Source organism: Barbus barbus, assembly GCF_936440315.1.
Source record: "Barbus barbus genome assembly, chromosome: 24".
NCBI classification, from domain to species: domain Eukaryota; kingdom Metazoa; phylum Chordata; class Actinopteri; order Cypriniformes; family Cyprinidae; genus Barbus; species Barbus barbus.
The window spans coordinates 24,063,176-24,083,651 of NC_136752.1; the positions used below are offsets into that span (position 1 = coordinate 24,063,176).

The 20,476-nt window shown below is 38.3% G+C and overlaps 3 protein-coding genes across 3 annotated transcripts; 1 reads left to right on the forward strand and 2 right to left on the reverse strand.

The window, feature by feature from the left end:
* Positions 1-392: 392 nt before the first annotated feature.
* On the reverse strand, positions 393-5,122 carry LOC306843983 (gap junction alpha-1 protein). Its single transcript, XM_079375765.1, has 2 exons — positions 5,003-5,122; positions 393-3,203 (listed from the first exon to the last, which is right to left on the reverse strand). Exon 2 carries the CDS (start codon positions 3,185-3,187, stop codon positions 2,045-2,047), a length of 1,143 nt encoding a protein of 380 aa, XP_079231891.1. The 5' UTR covers positions 3,188-3,203; positions 5,003-5,122; the 3' UTR covers positions 393-2,044.
* A 545-nt stretch (positions 5,123-5,667) lies between these two features.
* On the reverse strand, positions 5,668-20,269 carry LOC306843504 (uncharacterized protein). The gene is made up of 5 exons (XM_079375029.1): positions 20,207-20,269; positions 17,330-18,109; positions 17,119-17,128; positions 14,683-14,917; positions 5,668-6,805 (listed from the first exon to the last, which is right to left on the reverse strand). Exons 2-5 carry the CDS (start codon positions 18,073-18,075, stop codon positions 5,964-5,966), a joined length of 1,833 nt encoding a protein of 610 aa, XP_079231155.1. The 5' UTR covers positions 18,076-18,109; positions 20,207-20,269; the 3' UTR covers positions 5,668-5,963.
* LOC306843986 (gap junction Cx32.2 protein-like) lies at positions 14,603-15,340 on the forward strand (the record flags this gene model as incomplete). The annotated part of the gene is made up of 1 exon (XM_079375768.1): positions 14,603-15,340. One exon carries the CDS (start codon positions 14,603-14,605, stop codon positions 15,338-15,340), a length of 738 nt encoding a protein of 245 aa, XP_079231894.1.
* Positions 20,270-20,476: the final 207 nt, after the last annotated feature.

Genomic DNA, 20,476 nt, shown 5'->3' on the forward strand with positions numbered 1-20,476 from the left:
AGAAAAGGCACTGATTCTTTTTATATGATGAAATTTTGAAAGTTTCTGGGGCATTTTAAAACATACATGCAAAAACGTATCATTCTTTTGGTTTGCAAGTCAGTCTTGGCGTAGACCGATCTTGGCCGTTACACTGCGTTTGTCTCTATTGGCTGTTTAAACACGGTGGTTTGTGTAGGGCTAATTCTCTTGGATAAAAAGCATGCACCAGACTCCTTGAGATATTGGCACCAGACAAATTGCAGCGCATTGTCCTTTTTTATTTTTTTGATCGTGAGTCTCTGGTTAGGTGTAAACAAAAATACTGAAATGACTAAGTGTATATTGGACACACAGTTTGAGCATTAGTGTGGTCGAATAAAAGAGTTTGACTGAGACACACCAATACAAAATGACAAAGAAAAAATCTTTATTGGTTAAATTGCTTTTTCACAGATTTGATTAATGTCCGTTTTTGTTTGATTGCTCGGTTTTTCCACTGTCATGCGCAACGTACAACAGCGGATTTCCATGGAATGACATTACATCAGTTTTGTTCTGATTTAAAACCCAATTTGCAGTATTTACCAGATGCAAAATCTTGCCTTTGCCACTCAACATCCCAAACCCAAGGATTCTGTGAGAGCACTGTTTAAGTGTAGTGATGTTACGCCTTGTAGTGTGTTGTAAAATAAATTAGTTACGTGCATAACAGAGAACTTTTTGTCATTTTTGCATCAAATAACACCCTAGCCAAAATCTCAGTGCAAACACCATTGTAGCTGAAAAATTCATGAGCCTCTGCAAATGAGTACCAATATACTATGATGTACAATTTGAAAAATCAAAACAATGTCCATAATGAAATTTCATCTACTAGTGTTTGGTAGTTGTGGAGCTACGCTGGCATATATCTCTTAATATAACTGACTAAATATTAGTCCAGCTCTAAAAAGCAGTCTTCTAAAAAAACTCACATTTGTGACATAGTTAGCTTGATTTACAGTACTAAAACACTATCTCTCAAGCAGCAATGATTACATTGAGTTAAAAAGGTCATTCACTCCAAAGGTAAGACATTAATTCTACTCATTCTAATTCAAAACTACTGTAGTTCATTCCGTCTGCCCTCCAAAAGGAAACAAAAAGGAAAGTAAAATTAAATTTGAAAAAAAAGAGAACAAAAACAAAGCCTCTCTCTCGCACACTGTTAAAGACAATTTCAGTAAAAATAAAAATGCAGAAAAGAACATCAAGCCGTGTAACAGTTGGTACAGCAGCTCAATCCACAAATAAACATTTCTGTTTTATACCACCACCCAAAAAGCAACAAATATCCTCAAATAACAAAAACCAACACCACATAAATTCAAAGTTTATCAGGAAAATGACAGTCCACTGTGATTCATAATAATGAAAAAAAACGTATTTGCTGAGGAATGTATTGCTGAAATTTGGATTATTGTCAATAAATATGCACTTGGATGGTATTAATTATGTAGACATGACCTTGAGTAGTAGTCAATCTTCATCTAGTGGTGGATATCCTGTTAATGGTTATGAATAAATAAATATTAATTCATGACTGCGAACACCCTGTTGGACAATGTGGATTTGAGGTCATGTGACGTAATAACCGGGATTGACTGTAGGGGGGTTAAAATGCAAATTTACACCTACTGTAGGAGTGCAACTTGTTAAAATGGAATCGTTGTGTGGCATTTTAATAAACCCAATACTAACAAGCACAACAAAATCAATCACATCACCAAGGCATATTCTGGTGGGCAGAATTGAGAGACGCGCCAGGTTTGGCCCCGTTTGTGCCCCTTCGAGTCTCCCCTGGCTGTTCGGTTGTTAGGACATGTTAGCTCTGCTAGTTTCAACATCATTATTAATGAATAGTACCTCCAGCAGTGTGAGTAATTTTATGTCTCTGTATCGATTAGAGTCTAGAGTGAGGAACTTGTGCGGATGAAGCCCCGCCCCCTCAGTACAGGAAATGAGCGCGTCTCATTGCCTGGGTCAGTCCTCTAGTGTCGTGACTTGGAACCAAGCCGCACAGCTAGACGTCCAGGTCGTCAGGCCTCGCTCGACTGCTCATTCGGCTGCTCGCGCGGCTGCACGGCCGAGCGTCTATCAATGCCAGCGGCTGCAGCTCGTGGCCCGGTGTCAGTTTCTTGTGCTCGTGAGTGTCGTCAGGGTAGTCGAAGGCCTGAGCGTGCGAATTGGAGATGGTGCTGCCGTTCTGGCCCAGACGGTTCTGTTCTGTGCTGTAGTTGGCCCAGTTCTGCTCGTTGGCCTGCTTGTTGTAATTGCGACAAGAGTTGGTCCGCTCGCCGGTGGCTAGCTTGTAGCCTGGAGGTGACATTGGCGAGAGCGGAGCGGTCGGCGAGGAGCAGCCGTTGTAGTAGGCGTATTTGGTCGTGGACAGTTCCTTCGGCGTGGGGCTCAAGGTGCCGGTGGGGAACTGGTTTTGGCGGCCTTTCACGCGGTCCTTGATCCGTTTGAAGAGCACATAGAAGAGCTCGATGATGTTGAGCAAAAGCGACACGAGCGAAACCACCAGCATAAAGATAATAAAGATGGTCTTCTCCGTGGGGCGAGAGAGGAAACAGTCCACCTGGTGGGGGCAAGGCGAACGCTTGCATGTGTACACGGCGGACAGGCTGAAGCCGTAAATGTACCACTGGAGCAACAGGAAGCCCACCTCAAAAATGGACTTGAAAAAGATGGTGACGATGTAGGTACGCAGCAGGGCACCCTTCATCTTGACCTTGCCGTGCTCCTCCAGGCCGTGCTTGAACTTCTTGAGCTCAATCTTCTTGAGATGGAGCTCGACGTCACCGCCATCGTTCTGCACGACCTTCAGCTCCTCCTCTCTGCGGTTGAGCTTCTCCTCCTTGCGCATCAGGTAGAAAACGTGCGCCAAGTACAGGAGCGTAGGTGTGGACACGAAGATGATCTGAAGCACCCAGAAGCGCACGTGCGAGATGGGGAACGATTTGTCGTAGCAGACGTTCTCGCAACCGGGCTGCTGGGTATTGCACTTGAAAGCTGACTGCTCGTCACCCCAGGCCGACTCCACTGCCGTTCCCAGAACTAGGATCCGGAAGATGAAGAGCACGGAGAGCCAGATTTTCCCTCCGGCCGTGGAGTAGGCCTGCACCTTGTCAAGAAGTCTTCCTAACGCACTCCAGTCACCCATCTTGAGGGAGTTCTAGCTGAAAATAGAAAACTGAGATGTAATAAAATGCATTTAGACACTTTTGGACACTTAAGTGACACTTGAATATGTCTGAATGTCATTGCATTAAATGCAAAATATCAAAGTCACAAGACCGAATGGATAATACTTTGAGTTTTTCCCCTATCACTTTTAATCAAACAGTCCATCACTTTTAGTAGATGTCAAATTAACATATATGAACACACATATATAGTTATGTAATGCAAAGCAATTCATACACATGTAGTGTATTTTTCTGTACCTAAAGCACATGATGAAAGTATTAGTTTCAGCACCTGCTGAGGATGTTATTATGAAAATAATCATGAAAAGTGACCTCAAGACTATCATAATATAAACTACACCTGGTCTCAGATAACAAACATATGGCTCACACATGTAGGGGTTTGGTTTGGGGTTGTAAAGATAACTGCCAGGACTTGCTGTCTATTCCTTTTGTGAAATACCAATTTCTCAAGCAAATGCTACCATGACAGAAAGTGACTCATTATCTGCTGATTAAAACATTTTAAATGCCCCTATAACATGAAGAAAACATGACTATGCAGCTAGGACATTGGAGAATTTAAAGATCCTCGTTTATTTAGCAAGATGTCAATCCCTCCATTCACATCAGAGATGTTTAAAATAATGAACAATAACATTCACTTGAAATCTGAATAGAATTGGGCTGCAAGTCTTTGATTAAATCCTCTGCACAGCATGGAAATCAAATATCATAAGGAACTGTTAAAAAAGTTCTAAAGAACTGCCTGATTCATGTGGTACAGGCATGAAGCAGAGCATCCCTTCAATATCCTGGACAATTTGTGGGTCTGGTGGCACTAATAAAATGTTTAAATGGGGAATGGGGATACGGAATGTATATATGACAGTGTTAAAAGTCCATAAAGACATCAAGTGAGCAAATGTACTAAAACATACATATATATATATGTGTGTGTGTGTGTGTGTGTGTGTATGTGTATATATATATATGTATACACATACACACACACATGTTATAAATTGGGCAGAAATTTGATTTGTGTCTGTAATAGCTCACATTCTACTGAAGTTTAGTTATATAGTAAAATACATAGAATAATAACTGTTTGTTGCATTCATTTAAACATAAAAATCTAATTTGTAAAAATGTAATTTGTCATTACATTGATTGCACAAAATAATGTAGGAATGTTTGGGAATTACAGTTTAAAGTCCCGCAACAGTCAAGCCGCATAACATTATATTGAGGGACTTGAACAGCGCCCCCTACTCGGCGCTATTCACGACGCAGGCGAAACAGATCACCAGAAAGTCGTATTAGAGTTCTAATGGAAGAAAATACCCAAAGTTGTTTTTCATCTTATTCTAAGAGAAAAAAAAATGTTGTTATAATTAGTTCCATATGGACAATCATATATTTTTTTTGAAGTGCATGTTATTTAATTTTAGTTGTAATTACTGACATGCCTATTAAATGACCTCTTTTTCACCGACCGTGTCCTGAACAGCAGACGTGAATAAAACGCAAAAATATGATGTAGGCTATTGAACCATATGACTGTAATATATTAGGCTATATGCATCATAGCAAAAAGATTTCCATCATTTCATTAACTTCTAAACTCACTCAGTTTGCGTTGAAATTTAATATGACAAGAGGCATTTAAAACTGTACAATTCTTTAAAAGTTACTTTCCATTGTGCTGCTCAGTTCTGAATATTAGTGCAGCTATGAAAAAAAAAAAAAAGTTTTGAAAAGTTGTAAGACTTTCTGTAAAAACTTACCTGGAGAGAAATAAAGAGAGGAGAGCCCTGTAGGGACTTACTCCGTCACCAAATCCAAGTAAGCGACTGTGGAGAAACTGAGGCACACTTGTCAAACTTCCCCTGCTTATAAGAGACTCCGGAGGGAAGAAAGTGGAAAGCAGACGCACAAAGTTTGGCAAAATCACGTGACTGGCTACGTCACAAGAAAGAGTTTTTGGGTCCTCCTCACGCACTTTTTCTCTTCAACTCAGACGAACAAATGTTTCTCTGGAAAACTTGTCTTATTAACAATAATTGACAACCATAATACACTAAACATGATATAATGCCATTTCTAACGTGATTGTGCGGAAGTAATCTGTAAAGCAGTAGTTGTCAGGAAGGTTGTATGATTATCCGACTAGAATATTCCTTAAAAGGGAACGTTAGTTATCTTGAAGTAAAGAATATAAATATTAAAACGATTTTGTCCTTGTTTACTTCCGTTTTAATTCTACGGAGACCTATTGAAATATTAGGTTATAAATATTTAATATATAATATATTATAAATAAACTTATAGTGTTAAATATTATAAAGTCATGTGCGTGTGTGTATCTGCAGATTTGTTTATTAATAATTTAATAACTTCCCTGATGCTCCTTCTATATAATAAAACAACTGATACATCTTCATCTACTTATTTATCTTACAATGTTTATTTTCAGTGCACAAAAAGAAAAAGTTGGTTAAACATATTTCTTGTTGCATGCTTTGCGAAAATAACATTAAAAAAGAATATAAAAACTACAGTAACGGGCAAAAAAAAAAAAAGACTGGCCTTGGAGTGACATAAGGTAGGGGTTGGTGTGTGCAACTCAAGAAGATTACAGCGACATCTAGTGTTCATTTAGCAAAGGTTACAGTCAACATTTGTTGATTATATAAATTTGATTACACTAGTTATGTGCATTTCATGTTACCACAATGACTTATTGCTCTATGGGTCAGGTTCGGCTCCATCAAGGTTGCCTTTGCTTTGATCCAACCTGTTCTGAAAGGCCACATTTATCTCATTGTGTCTCATTCCGTGAGCAGAATCAAGTTCTACTGAAAAAGGTGAAGGATAATGGGAATTGCCAGCGTACATTACATTCCTATATTTCTTATTCCTCCCACTTATCCTCTTACAAAGCAAATAGAAGATTTCTAGAACATTTAAAGCCAGAGACACACATGCCACCACCAACATGAAAATAATGAAGATGGTTTTCTCTGTGGGTCTAGACACGAAACACTCTGTCTCCACCGTACATGGCAACTGCTTACAGTGGAACTTATGCTCCATGATAAATCCAAACAGATAATACTGTCCAACGATGAAAGCCACCTCAAAAATTATTTTAATAAACAGCTGGGTCAAGTAACTACCCAGCATGCTTCCTTTGATTGCAACCTTCCCTTTTTCATTTGTATATTTTGGAGACTTTGACATCGGGTTTCTTTTCTGCTCCTCTCTCAGTTTGTTCTCTTGGTGGATGATGTGCACCACGTGGCCCAGATACACCAAAGTTGGAGTGGAAACGAAGATGATCTGCATGACCCAGAAGCGAATGTGAGAGATGGGGAACTTCCAGTCATAACACACGTTCTCGCAACCAGGCGTGTTGGTGTTGCATACTAAATTGGATCGCTCGTCACCCCACACATTCTCCGCTCCTGCTCCCAACACCAGGATCCTGAAGATGAAGAGGACGCTCATCCATATCTTGCCAACGACGGTGGAGTGGGACTGTACTTTGTCCAGCAAAGCTGAGAGGAATCCCCAGTCTCCCATGATTGCTTGCTCAGTTGCTCAGGGCTTCCCTGGAGGATAAACAGGAGATTTACACTGAATTGGTTTCTATATGAAACCATGGTGATCAAAACAAGTTGAGGGAGGTTTTTTCCCTACTTTTCTTAATGCCATGTTATGAGCAAACCAGGTTCATGTTATAATCAAAAAGGCAAAGTAATATGGAAATTGTCACCTTAAGGCCACCATGAACATTACAGATCAAAACAACAATACAGACCTGATCAAATCTACAATAGCAGTTACAGCGACTTTTTCATAGATTACTGCACACAGACCATTTTGCTGGTTTTCACTTCCCAAATATAGTTATAGTTTATTGAAAGAGCTTGTTCAATATCTTATCTGTTATACAAATTTCATACTCACCAAATAATATTGCGGAGAAAAAATGCTGTCTTGTAATCTCAGAGTATTTGTTGCCACCCTATAAAAATATAAAATCACAGTCACGGTTTAAAACAAAATCAAAGACAAGTTTTGGTTTATTAACTGAATAAACCTGAAATCTCTGAAACAGCGTTACTTTTTAGTGATGTTTCTAAAATGTTTTCTGTAAGATTTAATAAATATAAGATGGGGACTCCAGTAAAAATAAACAAACAAATAAACTAAATAAAAACTCATTCTAATATATTCAAATTGTTTTAACTGTAAAATATTTTAAATATATTAATAGTATATTTAATATTTAATAAATAATAATAACTTCATCTCAATTATTTAAATACATTTAAGACTCAATAATCTGAAACTTTTGAAGAAAAGTTACTTTTGGGTGATGTTTCTAAAATGTAAGATTTAAAGATATAAAATAATGTATATCTACATTCTTCTAAATTTATATCTACATATATTTCAATAATTTAAAGATAATATTTGGACTGCAGTTAAAATAAAATAAAAATAAAAACATGCTCCAACAAATCCCAAAATATTCTTACCTGAACAAATGGATCCAAACGGTAATTTCCCGTAATGCTACAACTACTACTAATGATCCTAAATATTATTTTAAAGTTATTCATAAGCATGTATTTAAATAAACATATTTCCTTATTCAGCTTCCTGAAATTTAAAACAAACTTTTGTATTGTTAAACTATGAAATACCTGTCGGTTCCAGTGAGGTCACAGACTCTCAGACAAGTTTCGACCGTTTCGATCAATCATCTTCGTCTCCGTGAAATGTGATTTACCTATATCTGAAGGGCCACTGAACGCTCCACCCATCTGTATGATAAGAAAACCAGTTAAGACAAGACATTTTCACTTCTCTATTTCCGTTCTTTCTTGAAGCACAGGCAATTAGTCACTTCATGAGCAATGTTTCAGCACACTTTCACAGTGATGAAATTCAGCGAAATCATCAGCTTTATGTTGCTAAGTGGAAGCAGTGTTTATATGTCTCATGAGGAACAATCACTATGGCCTTGAGAAGACTTAACCACTTATATTTTCAGAAGTACTTTCCTGAAAAAAAAGAAGAACAGTTTCTGCTAAATTAATACAAATGAACAATATGTTCACACTTTTTGCATAAATTGGCATGCTTGATTGAAAATTATGCAAAATAAAGCTCTAATAAAATAAAGTCATTGACACTGTTGTCTCCTTGATAAATATGTACATTGATTTTATTATTGTAAATAAATAAATAAAAAATAAAGTGACTTGACAAAATTGGTAATTGTGGTGAAACTGGTGTTACAATTGAGTAAGAGTCATAACATAGAGAGAGAGAGAGAGAGAGAGAGAGAGAGCACACACCCACACGCTTGTTTTTGTGAAAAGTGGGGACATCCCATAGGCGTAATGGTTTTTATACTGTACAAACTGTATGTGCTATTGCCCTACACCTAAACTTAACCCTCACAGGAGACTGTGTATTTCTACTTTCCCCCAAAAAAACTCACTCTGTATGATTTATAAGCGTTTTGAAAAGTGGGGACATGGGGCAATGTCCTCATAAGTCACCTTCACCTTGCAATACCTGTGTCATTATACAAATGTATGTCCTCTTTTGTCACAAAAACGCACACACACAATTGAACTGTTATTCATCAGTTTTGATCATTATAGTTTTAAATTATATATTTTATAAGGAAACCTTTAAATCTGTTAGTTTTAATGAAATAATACTAATAATAAATTAACCCAATATTTAAAAGGTTTTTTAAATAAAAATAAACACCAGTCATATTATTTTCCCTAATTTGAAACAAGCCTTTATGAATCCCAGCATTTAATACAGGAAATATGGAGGAAAACATATTTATAATTTTCTGCATACACCACTTGACCCTGACAACTTCTTTCAGGTAACTCCTTGTGTAATCTCCCAGTTAAAAGGAGTTTTATTTCTCAAGAATTGGAATTCTTGTTTAATTGTGTGTAATTGTGGGAGAGAAGTTTACAGACAGTCATCCTCACAATGAACTTTTAGCCTGTCTTGAGTCTCTGAGTAATCTTATAAAACACTGACGTGAGATCCAGGGAACATCTAAGGGACATAAATAACAAAAAAGTTTACACTCAGAACCTGAAAAACTGCACCATACGTTTTACCTAAACCTCATGGGGTCAAAAGAAACATTGTCTCAGGCCCTGACAGTAAGGTCATCTTGCAGTGACAGATTAAATAAAGCCCAAATGTAGCCCTGGTATTGATGAATGGACCATCATGGACTCACTTATTGCCACTCACGATGAAAATGAGAACAGAGAGAAGTCAGGAACCTTGTTTATTGGAACTTTTGTGTTATTAAAGCCTATTTTCCCGAACTCCCCGTTTCCTGCCTTCCCTGGAGTACATCACGTAACAGATGACACGACCGACACCGATGATGAGGAGGCGGCTGATTCTGGTTCCCCGCAAGGATGGCCCAGGGATCATCAGCCTGTTGATTCCGCCCGCGGCGATGGTGGTTCCGCCCCCCGCGATGATGATGATTCCGCCCGCGGCGATGATGATGCCGCCGCCCGTGGCGAAGAGTGTGCCCCCACCCGCGGCAGAGTTTAGTGCCACTGCCCGTGGCTCTCTCAAACCCGCCTGTTCCTAATTTGGAGCTTCTGGATACAGCGATACCCCCTGATTTCCTGGCTCCTGTCCTCTCCTCAGAACCTGTTTCTCAAAAGCGCCCTCCTGTGCCCGCTCCGCTCCAGCGCTTTCCAGTGCCTGCTCCTAGTCAGCATTCCCCAGTGCTCGCTTCTCCAGAGCCAGTCCCTCCAGTGCCCGCTTCTCCAGGGCCAGTCCCTCCTGTATCTATGCTGACAGAGCGCCCCCAGGAATTAGCGCTGCCTGAGCGCCCCCAAGAGTCTGTGCCTCGCAGGTGCCCTCCAGTGCCAGCTCCTCGCAAGTGCCCTCCAGTGCCTGCTCCTCTCAAATGCCCTCCAGTGCCTGCTCCTCGCAAGTGCCCTCCAATGCCCGCTCCTCACAAGTGCTCTCCTGCGTCTCCGCTGGTCCCGTCCAGCCCTCCTACGTCTCTGCTGGTCCCGTCCAGCTCCGCGCCTCCAGAGCGCCCTCAAGTGTCTGCCCTTCCAGAGTGCCCTCCTATGTCTCCGCTGGTTCCATCCAGCTTCGCTCTGCCCAAGCGCCCTCAAGTGTCCGTGCCGTCAGAGCGCCCCCAAGAGACCACACCGTCAGAGCGCCCGCAAGTGCATGCTTCTCCAGAGCACCCTCAAGTGCCTGCTCCTCCAGAGCACTCTCAAGTGCCCGCTCCTCCAGAGCGCCCCACAGAGCCCGCTCCTCCTCAATGGCTCCCAGAGGGGAACTTCCCCAAGTAAATTTTTTTTGGGGGGCCATATACCCTCTGACTGTGTGGCCAGGCCTAGAGCCAAGGCCATGGAACCCCTTGATCCGCCTTGGCCGCCCGAAAAAATAAGGCCATGGCCTCCCGAGTCCCCAGATCCGCCATGGCCATCCAAGCTCCCAGATCTGCCATGGCCTTCCAAGCTCCCAGATCCGCCATGGCCTCCCGAGTCTCCAGTGCTGCCATGGCTTCCGGAATCCCCTGATCCACCCTCCAGCCTCTAGGGCGCCCGCCCCCCTTCCCCTATGTGTATGTTACGGTGCGGGACGCACCTTCCGGGAGGGGGGCGATATCTGTCACGTATCGGTTTCCTTTTAGTTCTCTTTTGCCCTTATTTGGTAGTTCCTGTCCTTGTTTAGTTAATCATCATTTATTCCTTTCACCTGTCTTGTATTAATCATCTTGTTTCCTCATTAGTTTGTGTTCTTTATAAGCCTTGAGTTCAGTAGTAGTCTTCGTCGTGTCTCAAATTAACGTTATGTTGGTGTGAAAGACTTTGTTTATTGGAACTTTTGTGTTATTAAAGCCTATTTTCCCGAACTCCCCATCTTCTGCCTTCCCTGGAGCACGTCACGTAACAGAAATAGCTGTGGTGTAACTGGACATGATAACTGCATAAAGTTCAGGCGTGCATGCTACTTGTTTACATTTGTAGACAGTTGCATTTTCATTTATACCACATTATGGTATCACAATTTGTATCACAATCAGACATTTATATTAAAATTAATACTACAGAAATGTCGTATGTGTATTTTTGAAACAGTACAATTGTATGAACCTATAACTGTACAAAGCGAAACCAGCATAACATATTGTAATGATCATGGGCTTGGACTGCATCTTGAATGCTTTGGATTACATAAAATATTTTTACAAACCGAATTTGCAAAATCTTTCCCTTTAACATTGAGTTTGTGTTTTCGAAAAGCACTGTCTATGGAAAGTGTTTCATAACATATTCTTGTGATCATGTGGGAGGTGACTTTTAACATTTCTTGGTTTCATGTATTGCAACATTTTGAGATAAAACTGGACAATGTAAAGGGTGGTGTGATGTAAAAAAATGTATTTATTTATTTATTTATTTTTTTGTGGGTGGACACTAAAGGAAAGCTACACTTGTAAAAAATTACAAAACTTGTTGAAGGTTAGATCTTGAAAGACTGAAAGCTCTGATATCATCTTTTCACCTGCACACAAATAAAGAACAAGTGTCACTGGACCCGTCATCAAATAAAAGGTAGGTTAACCTTAAATATGGAATTACTTAAACTATTTTGTTTATTGAGTATTGGAATTATTTTTTATGACACAACAATTTGCTTTTAGCTGATATATGTCAAGTATTTTAATTATGCTGATGTTGTGCCATTTTTGTATCATACTTTATATTACTAGTGAAACTCATACATTTGCTCATTTGCTTTTACTCTTACCTCAGTTTTACAATTTTAACATGTATGAAATTGGAAAAGAGGTCTGCACACTGTCATTCCCTTTATTCCAAAATGTTAAATAACATTGTTATTTAAAATTTTTGAATAAAGGGAATGACAGTGTGCAGACCTCTTTTCCATATTTTTGATGATGTCCTTTGATCTTGCACCTGGTTAAGATATTTTTGGATGTGCGTACTTTCACCTTTCTTCAACATGTATGAAATTAACAACAAAAAAACTGTATATCTTCGCAGATTAAATTGACATACTATATATATATATATATATATATATATACTGTATATATATATATCAATGTAACATCCTTGCTGAATTAAAAATTTATTAATTTATTTTAAAAAAGAAAGAATTTTTACTATCTCTACACTTTTCAATGGAGGTATAATCAGAATCAGAATCAGAAAGAGCTTTATTGCCAAGTGTGTTTGCACACACAAGGAATTTGTCTTGGTGTTATGAGCTTCCAGTACAGAAAGTACAAACATAGTGCAGACAACATATAATTAAGGTGATAAAGAACACTAATGAAGAGAATATACAATAATTAAGAATAACAATAGTAATAAAAATAAAAATATACAGAAAAGAGACACGACCATAGACAGAACTGTGAATGTGCATGTGTCCTATGTACAGATGAAGGTTTGATGAGTATTTACAGATGTACAGTACCGGGGTGTGTTATGTGTTGTTCGGGTGGGATACGGCCTGGGGGAAAAAACTGTTCTTGTGTCTGGCTGTTCTGGTGCTCAGTGATCTGTAGCGCCGGCCAGAGGGCAACAGTACAAAGAGAGAGTGAGCTGGGTGTGAGGGGTCCAGAGTGACTTTCTTAGCCCTTTTCCTCACTCTGGAGGTGTAAAGTTCTTGGAGGCTGGGCAGAGGGGCACCGATAATTCTCTCAGCAGTCCTAACTGTCCGTTGTAGTCTTCTGATGTCTGTTTTGGTAGCTGAACCAAACCAAACAGTTATAGAAGAACATAGGACAGAATAATAATAATATATAATAAATAAATAATGAGCAGGACAACTGTTTCCAAGCACTGATAATAAATCAGCAAATTAGAATGATTTCTGAAGGATCATGTAACACTGAAAACTGGAGTAATGACTGACGAAAATTATATCGTCCAATGGGGTTCTATGGCAGCCCTATGAACGGAACATAGGAAAATTATGAAATTTGGCACACTTGTAGTGATGGCCATGAATAGTGATCTGACCAAATTTTGGGTCTCTAGAACCAACTCTATAGCGCCACCACCAGTTCAAAAATTCAACTTTGAAATGGTAATAACTCCTGAACCCCTTGTTCTAGAAAAATGAAACTTACACCTGATTACTCTCTTCATGCTCATCACATTCAATAGCTTACATTAAGACTCCACCCATTACAGTAGCGGCCATTTTGAAAAGTACAGTATTCAGTCTTTTTGCTACTCCTCCTTCAAAATTGATCCAATTCTTCCAAAATTGGTTCAGAGGCTGTATCTCGGCCAAACTTTGATCAATCGAAATGAAACTTGGTACGCTTCCTCAACACCATGATCTGAGGGTCCATGCCCAAGTTGGGAACCTATGGGTCGTGAGATACCAAAAATTCACAATCAGAAAATTATAAACTTGTTGTCTATTGATTCTTTTGGCCATGCCGAATCAGAGGAGACCATTTTCGCCAGGATTGTCTGAACCATGTGTCCGCCATTTTGAAATTTGTCATAAATTGCTATATCTTTTGAACCATTTGACATTTCTGCACAAAATTCGGTAGGGATCATCAACACCATGTCCCGGAGGTACCACAGACGTTTGATGACAGCGCCACCTAGTGTTCCAGAGATATAACTATTATAACAAAAACACTGTTTTTGCTACTCCTCCTTCAAAATCTTTCCAATTCTTCCCAAAATTTACTCAGACGATCTTTGGACCGAGCCGCACAGAAATGACTGAACAGAATTGTTTGACTACTAGAGAAAACAAAAGTTATGATGTTGTGAACATAACAAGGTCGACCCAAATTGGTTCAGAGGCTGTATCTAAGCCAAACAATGATTAATCAAAACAAAACTTGGTACACTTCATCAACCCCATGATCTGGGGTCCATGCCAAAGTTGGGAACAGCGCCACATATGGGTCGTGAGATACCAAAAATTCACATTTTCACTTATAACTTTTGAACAGTAAGTCAGAAAATTATAAGGTTGATAACTTTGCCAGGATTGTTTGAACCACGTGTCCGCCATGTTGAAATCCCGGGTTTGAATCCCGGTTGGCACAAGTCAAGACCGTTCATTCTCATCCGAACTTCTGTTAGATTTTGAACTTCTGTGCTTCTGAACCTATCTGTTTTTTCCATGTATGTTCTATTTCTCCTTTTTATGCTCTTCCCGCTCTGCGCCGCACTACAGCCCATTCGCGGGCTTGGCCCCGGTAATCGCTGCTTGCAGCTATATTTTTGATTGTTATTTGTTATAGTTTTCTTCATAAGTCTTCTCATTTCCAGGTCAGCATGGGTGACTGGGGATTCCTCTCCAAGCTTTTAGACAAAGTGCAGTCTCACTCAACCAATATTGGGAAAGTGTGGCTGACGGTTCTTCTGATCTTCCGAATAATGGTTCTTGGAGCTGGACTGGATAAAGTCTGGGGAGATGAACAGTCCAGTATGGTCTGTAACATCAACACACCTGGTTGCTTGAACGCGTGCTACGACCACATCTTCCCCATTTCCCACATGCGGTTCTGGGTGCTCCAAATCATCTTTGTGGTCACGCCAAGTCTGGTCTACCTCGGCTACGTTCTGCATGTCATCCACAAGGAAAACAAACTGAGGCAGCATTTACAAAACCAGGCTGAGAAACGTGGGGTAAAACTGCCCAAATACACTGATGACAACAGGAAGATTTATTACAAAGGGAACCTGCTTGGTTGCTATATGTTGAGTCTCATTGTGACCATTTTGTTTGAAGCAGGGTTTATTGTAGCCCAGTACTATTTAATCGGCCTTTGGATGCCCACACAGCTAGAATGTAAGGTAGATCCTTGCCCTGCAATTGGTTTGCATTGTTTTTCATCCCGCCCGACTGAAAAGAGCGTATTCATTGTCTTCATGCTCACTGTGGCGTGTGTGTCTCTAGCTTTAAATCTAGGAGAGATATTCTATCTGATGGGTCGTAGAGGCCAACACAAGAGGAGGACACCAGCAGTGGCTGAGATGCAGAAATTAACCCCCACTGAGACATTTTGCTGAATGATTACATAGTTCCCTGTATCTACTAACTTTGCAATGTCAGCACTTTGTACTTGTTTAATAAACCATAATTTTATTGGTTTAAAAAAACAAATGATGCATTTTCTCTAATCCAATTTTAACTAGTGTTTACATCTACTGTAAAAATGATGCATAAGTTTATAATTATAATACCAGGGTTGTAGCATAGTTATTATAAACCCACACATTTACAAATCTCCACACATTCTGAGAGACTTTATTACTTTTCAAAGACTGAAGATGTCTTCAGTCCCACTGTAACTGCAGGGTGATACTTTTTCAAAAGGTAAGCTACACCTTTTTATACCATATTATGGTGTAAAATTCCATATCTATCCATAAAGAGTGTGTTAAATGTTCGTATTAGTACCTAAAAGGTACGTTTTAGTACCTAAAAATAGTGCAGAATACCTTTTATAAGGTAGGCCTACCGCCCAGTGACAGATTTTGTGCTTTTTTTTCTGAGAGTGCAGCAATTCAGCCATTATTGTAAGCATATTTACTGTTAACATGTCATGTGTGCAAATATAAATACACATAAAAACATCAATCAAGCGTGTTGTTTATAAGGTGCAAGAGAAATGGTTAGACGTTTCTAAATATTGCGAGTGGTGTAAATTGTTCTATATTAATCAGGAAAAGTCTGGGAGATTTGCATTGCTGGTATATCTTTTCACCACAGGAGGGCATATGAGGATTACAAATTATATAAAACTCAGGAAACTCAGACACAATATAACACGTCAGACAGATTAATACAATATTTATAGCCGTGAAAAACGGTTAATGGTGTGCTTAGAAAACAAACAAAGAAAAAAAGTATTTCGTTTTTTTTTTTTTTTTTTTTTTTACATTTTAAAGTTTTTATTATAACATATTATTTTTTTTATTAAAAATATTTAAATTTTTTTTTTTTAAAAAGTGTACTCCATGTAAGGTGTTTTCATACTCCATATAAGGTGTTTCACATCATTTTTATGCTTCAAGTATTCCCCTCAAGGAATGGTTCTCCAAAAAATTAAAAAAAATTAAAAGAAAGAAAGAAAGGTCGTCTCAATATTTATATGGGTTTCTTTCTTCCATAGACCACCAAGGGCAATATTAGGCACGTAACAAGACACGTGACTGAGAATCAGCGTTGGCTTTACTGATATCAAATCTGGCATAACACGCCAGATGCCATATTTGAATATTTGTGAGTTAAAACCTTAAAATATGCGCTTATTCAATTAGAACAAATTAGATTCCAACAGCACAAGATGTGTGAATACAATTGATGTTTTGGATGCTCCTTTAATTCTTTGCTGAAATGAATGAAACTAACAATTCCTGATATAGGCCAACATGTCATCATTGGCTGAGTAATACTTTAATATACATTAACAAGAAAAGCATAGTAAACATTATTGACAAAGTTTTTAACACATTAACTAATAAAAACAGTTCATGATTAAAGCACAATGTGTAAGTACTAAAATTAGCATGAGTTATGTTTTATGAAACAAATAATATACTAACACTGCTCTCATATACACTAGTTACATGTGATTTGCTTTAACCAAACAGAGAGAGAAGAATGTATTTAGGAAAATATGTAGTGTTACACAATGAACGATTGTCTAAGTGTTTTATGACAATTGTACTGTAAAACAATTAAAGCATCGCAAAAGTTTATAAGAAGAGATAAATGATAAGTCATATGACAAGACATTACCTTAACAAAGGTTAAAAGTTAAATGAAGTCCACATAAAATTACCTGAAATGCCCTGTGGCATCATGCAGATGTTCATCAACATTCATTCTGGTGCAAACATTGTTCAAAATAAATAATCATTTCACAGCAAAACAAAAACTGTGCAAAACAAAATCATCACAATGAATTTGAATACCCAGATCTTACATTCATTTAGCTATGGACAAGCTTACAACATCAAACATGATCTTTTCAGCCATAAGTTTAAGTAGACTTTGAAGTTCCTGTAATGTACATCTTGGATCCGTTTAAATCTTGCGAGAACGTGCTCTTCTGTGTGCCACGATGTCTCTTTGACCTGCGGCATATCAGGTAGAACATCTCAATCACGTTCAGAAGCAGAGAGATACACGACACCACCAGCATGAAGATGATAAAGATGGTTTTCTCGGTGGGACGAGACATGTAACACTCAACCGTATGAGGGCAAGGAGATTGGGAGCATTCTATCTTAGGGATCATTATGAAACCGTAAATATAATACTGGCCTACGATAAACGCAGCCTCAAGCAAGATCTTAGCAAAGAGGCTGGCTAGGTAACTACCTAACAATTGGCCCTTGATTATAACTTTGCCATAATCGTCGGTGTATTTGGGATTTTTGAGACCTTGCTTTTCCTCATGGCTTTCAATCTGCTTTTTCAGTTTCTTTTCTTTGTGGAGGATTTGCAGAACGTGGCCGAAGTATAGAAGCGTTGGCGTGGACACAAAGATGATCTGAAGTACCCAGAAGCGAATGTGGGAGATTGGAAAGGTGTGATCGTAACACACGTTTTTACAACCAGGTTGCTTAGTGTTGCAGATCATTTTTGATTGTTCGTCGCTCCACACCTTTTCAGCCCCGGCTCCGAGAACCATTATCCTGAAGACAAAGAGGACAGTGAGCCACACCTTCCCAATGACCGTGGAGTGAGACTGCACTTTGTCCAGCAGCTTGGAGAGAATGCCCCACTCTCCCATGCTTGTGCCTTTAGTATCTTCTCTGCCTGGAAAACTAGGGGAGAAAGACAGCATTTTGAGTGGCTGGGTTTTGATCTTTTTAAAAATAATTTTTTTCCTAAAAATGGATTTATTATTTATTCACCATCAAACCCCATATGCAGTGCAAAAAAATAAATTTCTTATTCAGTATGTATGTCTTGTTTTCTAGTACAAACATCTAAACTTTATTAAATTTAAACAAGAAAAGCAAAATGACTTCCGATATTAAGTCTTATATTCTAGAAAATAAAATTAAGTCAGTTTATGCTTAAAAGAAAAAAAAAACTGAATCAAAAATAAGGATTTTCTTAACCCATTTACATTTTTTTTTCTTGTTTTGAGCATAAACTCATTTTTGGATTTTTGATTCATTTTAAAACAAGTAAAGCAAATACGGTATATATTGATTTAAGAATTGTGATATGTGACCTTGGACCACAAAACCAGTCTTAAGTCGCTGGGGTATATTTGTAGCAATAGCCAAAAATACATTGTATGGGTCAAAATTATCTATTTTTCTTTTATGCCAAAAATCATTAGAATATTAAGTAAAGATCATGTTCCATGAAGATATTTTGAAAATTTCCTACCGTAAATATATTAAAACTTAATTTTTTATTAGTAACATGCATTGCTAAGAACTTCATTTGGACAACTTTAAAGGTGATTTTCTCAGTATTTAGATTTTTGTTTTTGCACCCTCAGATTCCAGATTTTCAAATAGTTGTATCTCGGCCAAATATTGTTAATCAATGGAAAGCTTATTTGTTCAGCTTTCAGATGATGTATAAATCTCAATTTCGAAAAATTGACCCTTATGACTGGTTTTGTGGTCCACATATTTTGCAATGGAAAACAATAAAGAAATACATATTTTGCAGTGAGCTATCATTTTTCAGTGAACTCAAGTAGATTTTTTACGCATTACGCAACTCCAAAAAGGAGGGGGAAAAACACCACTTCAGACAGATTCATGTAATACATGTAGCTATAAAAAGCAATTAATGTTGTGCTTAGAAACAAGATTTTTTTTAGGCTAAAAATTTAAATGTTTTCTCAACACTACTATTTTCCCTAGGTGAAACTTTAGTAATTATTCAATGACCAATGCTTGCTGATTGCAATCAATTATGACAAACACAAATGACCTCATAGAGTTTCTGTATAAGGGCAAGATTATCAGAGAATAATAAGATAATTACATATACAAAAAAAAAAAAACAGTCTTAACCAGAGTACTGTCATGGTGCACAAAGCAGGGAGGAACGAGGAACACAGAGACACAGATGTAACTCAAAATAACAGTCTTTAATGAAGACATCAGGGCAGGGCAAGGCTGACACAGACAGGAACACCAGGGAGTAACGAGTAGACCAGACCCAATCAAACTGAACAAACAGGACTATAAATACACAGGATAATCAGAAAATGAGACGAACACGACTGGACAAGAATGAACTAATAATCACATAAGGACAGGAAACAAACCAAATATGGACACAAGAGGCGGGAACACATGACACACAGGACAGAGGACTGACAAGTACTTTTGTGGACTGTGACAACAATCTGATGTTCAGAAGATAAGAGCGTTCGAGATGCGGTGTTAAAATCTTAAATCACATTATGTAAACAACATATGAATTTGAATTGAACATCAAAGCATTTACTTAGAAAGAAATTATGAGTTGCACTTCAGTTGACAAAACCAAAACGCATCATTGATTGCTGTCTATATTTATCCTCAAGGGCTCTTTGACAATAAACAGTTCTAGGCATTAAATTAATTACATTTGTTTTAATGACAAAACAAAGAAAAGAATACGCAACTAATTAGCAAGCAGATGTTTCAACATCAGCTCTCAAAATACACAATGTTTTAACAATGTGAATGACTGACTTTTTCAATCTAGCATTCAGTTGGAAAGAGTGAATGGTTAACATTCAGCAATCACCGACATCCCTCTGTATATCAGTACAATTTAACATGATTAAATTACAATCAGTATTGGTACCTGTTCAAAATCCTAAAATAAACTTAACAATACACAATATCACATATAAAAAGAAACACAGGAGATTTTAAAATATGTAAAATGTCTGTTTTTACCTGTGACAACTTGCGTCTCAGTGTGGGGCTGATTGACTGTGTTGCTCAATGATTAAATGGCATGTGTCAGGTGTAAAGATTGAACTTCAGTGCACTGGATTTCACAATGTCTTTTTTTTTTTTTTTTGCTGCCACCTTCCTTTTGACGTCGGATTAAAGTTCCATGGACATATTTGGGATAACAGGATAAAATTGAGCCTAAAGTTAATTATTAATCATGTTAGAGAATCTAAGAGAGATACATACATGTGAGACAAGTTCCCTGTACCT

What these genes read in the sequence shown, in the direction of transcription:
- LOC306843983 (XM_079375765.1), bottom strand. Translation starts at nt 3,187, where the DNA reads ATGGGTGACTGGAGTGCGTTAGGAAGACTTCTTGACAAGGTGCAGGCC.
- LOC306843504 (XM_079375029.1), bottom strand. Translation starts at nt 18,075, where the DNA reads ATGGGAGAGTGGGGCATTCTCTCCAAGCTGCTGGACAAAGTGCAGTCT. An exon ending in TTCGGAAGATCAGAAGAACC is followed by an intron (nt 6,806 to 14,682) that starts GTCAGCCACACT and finishes CAACTGAGCAAG; the next exon opens with CAATCATGGGAGACTGGGGA.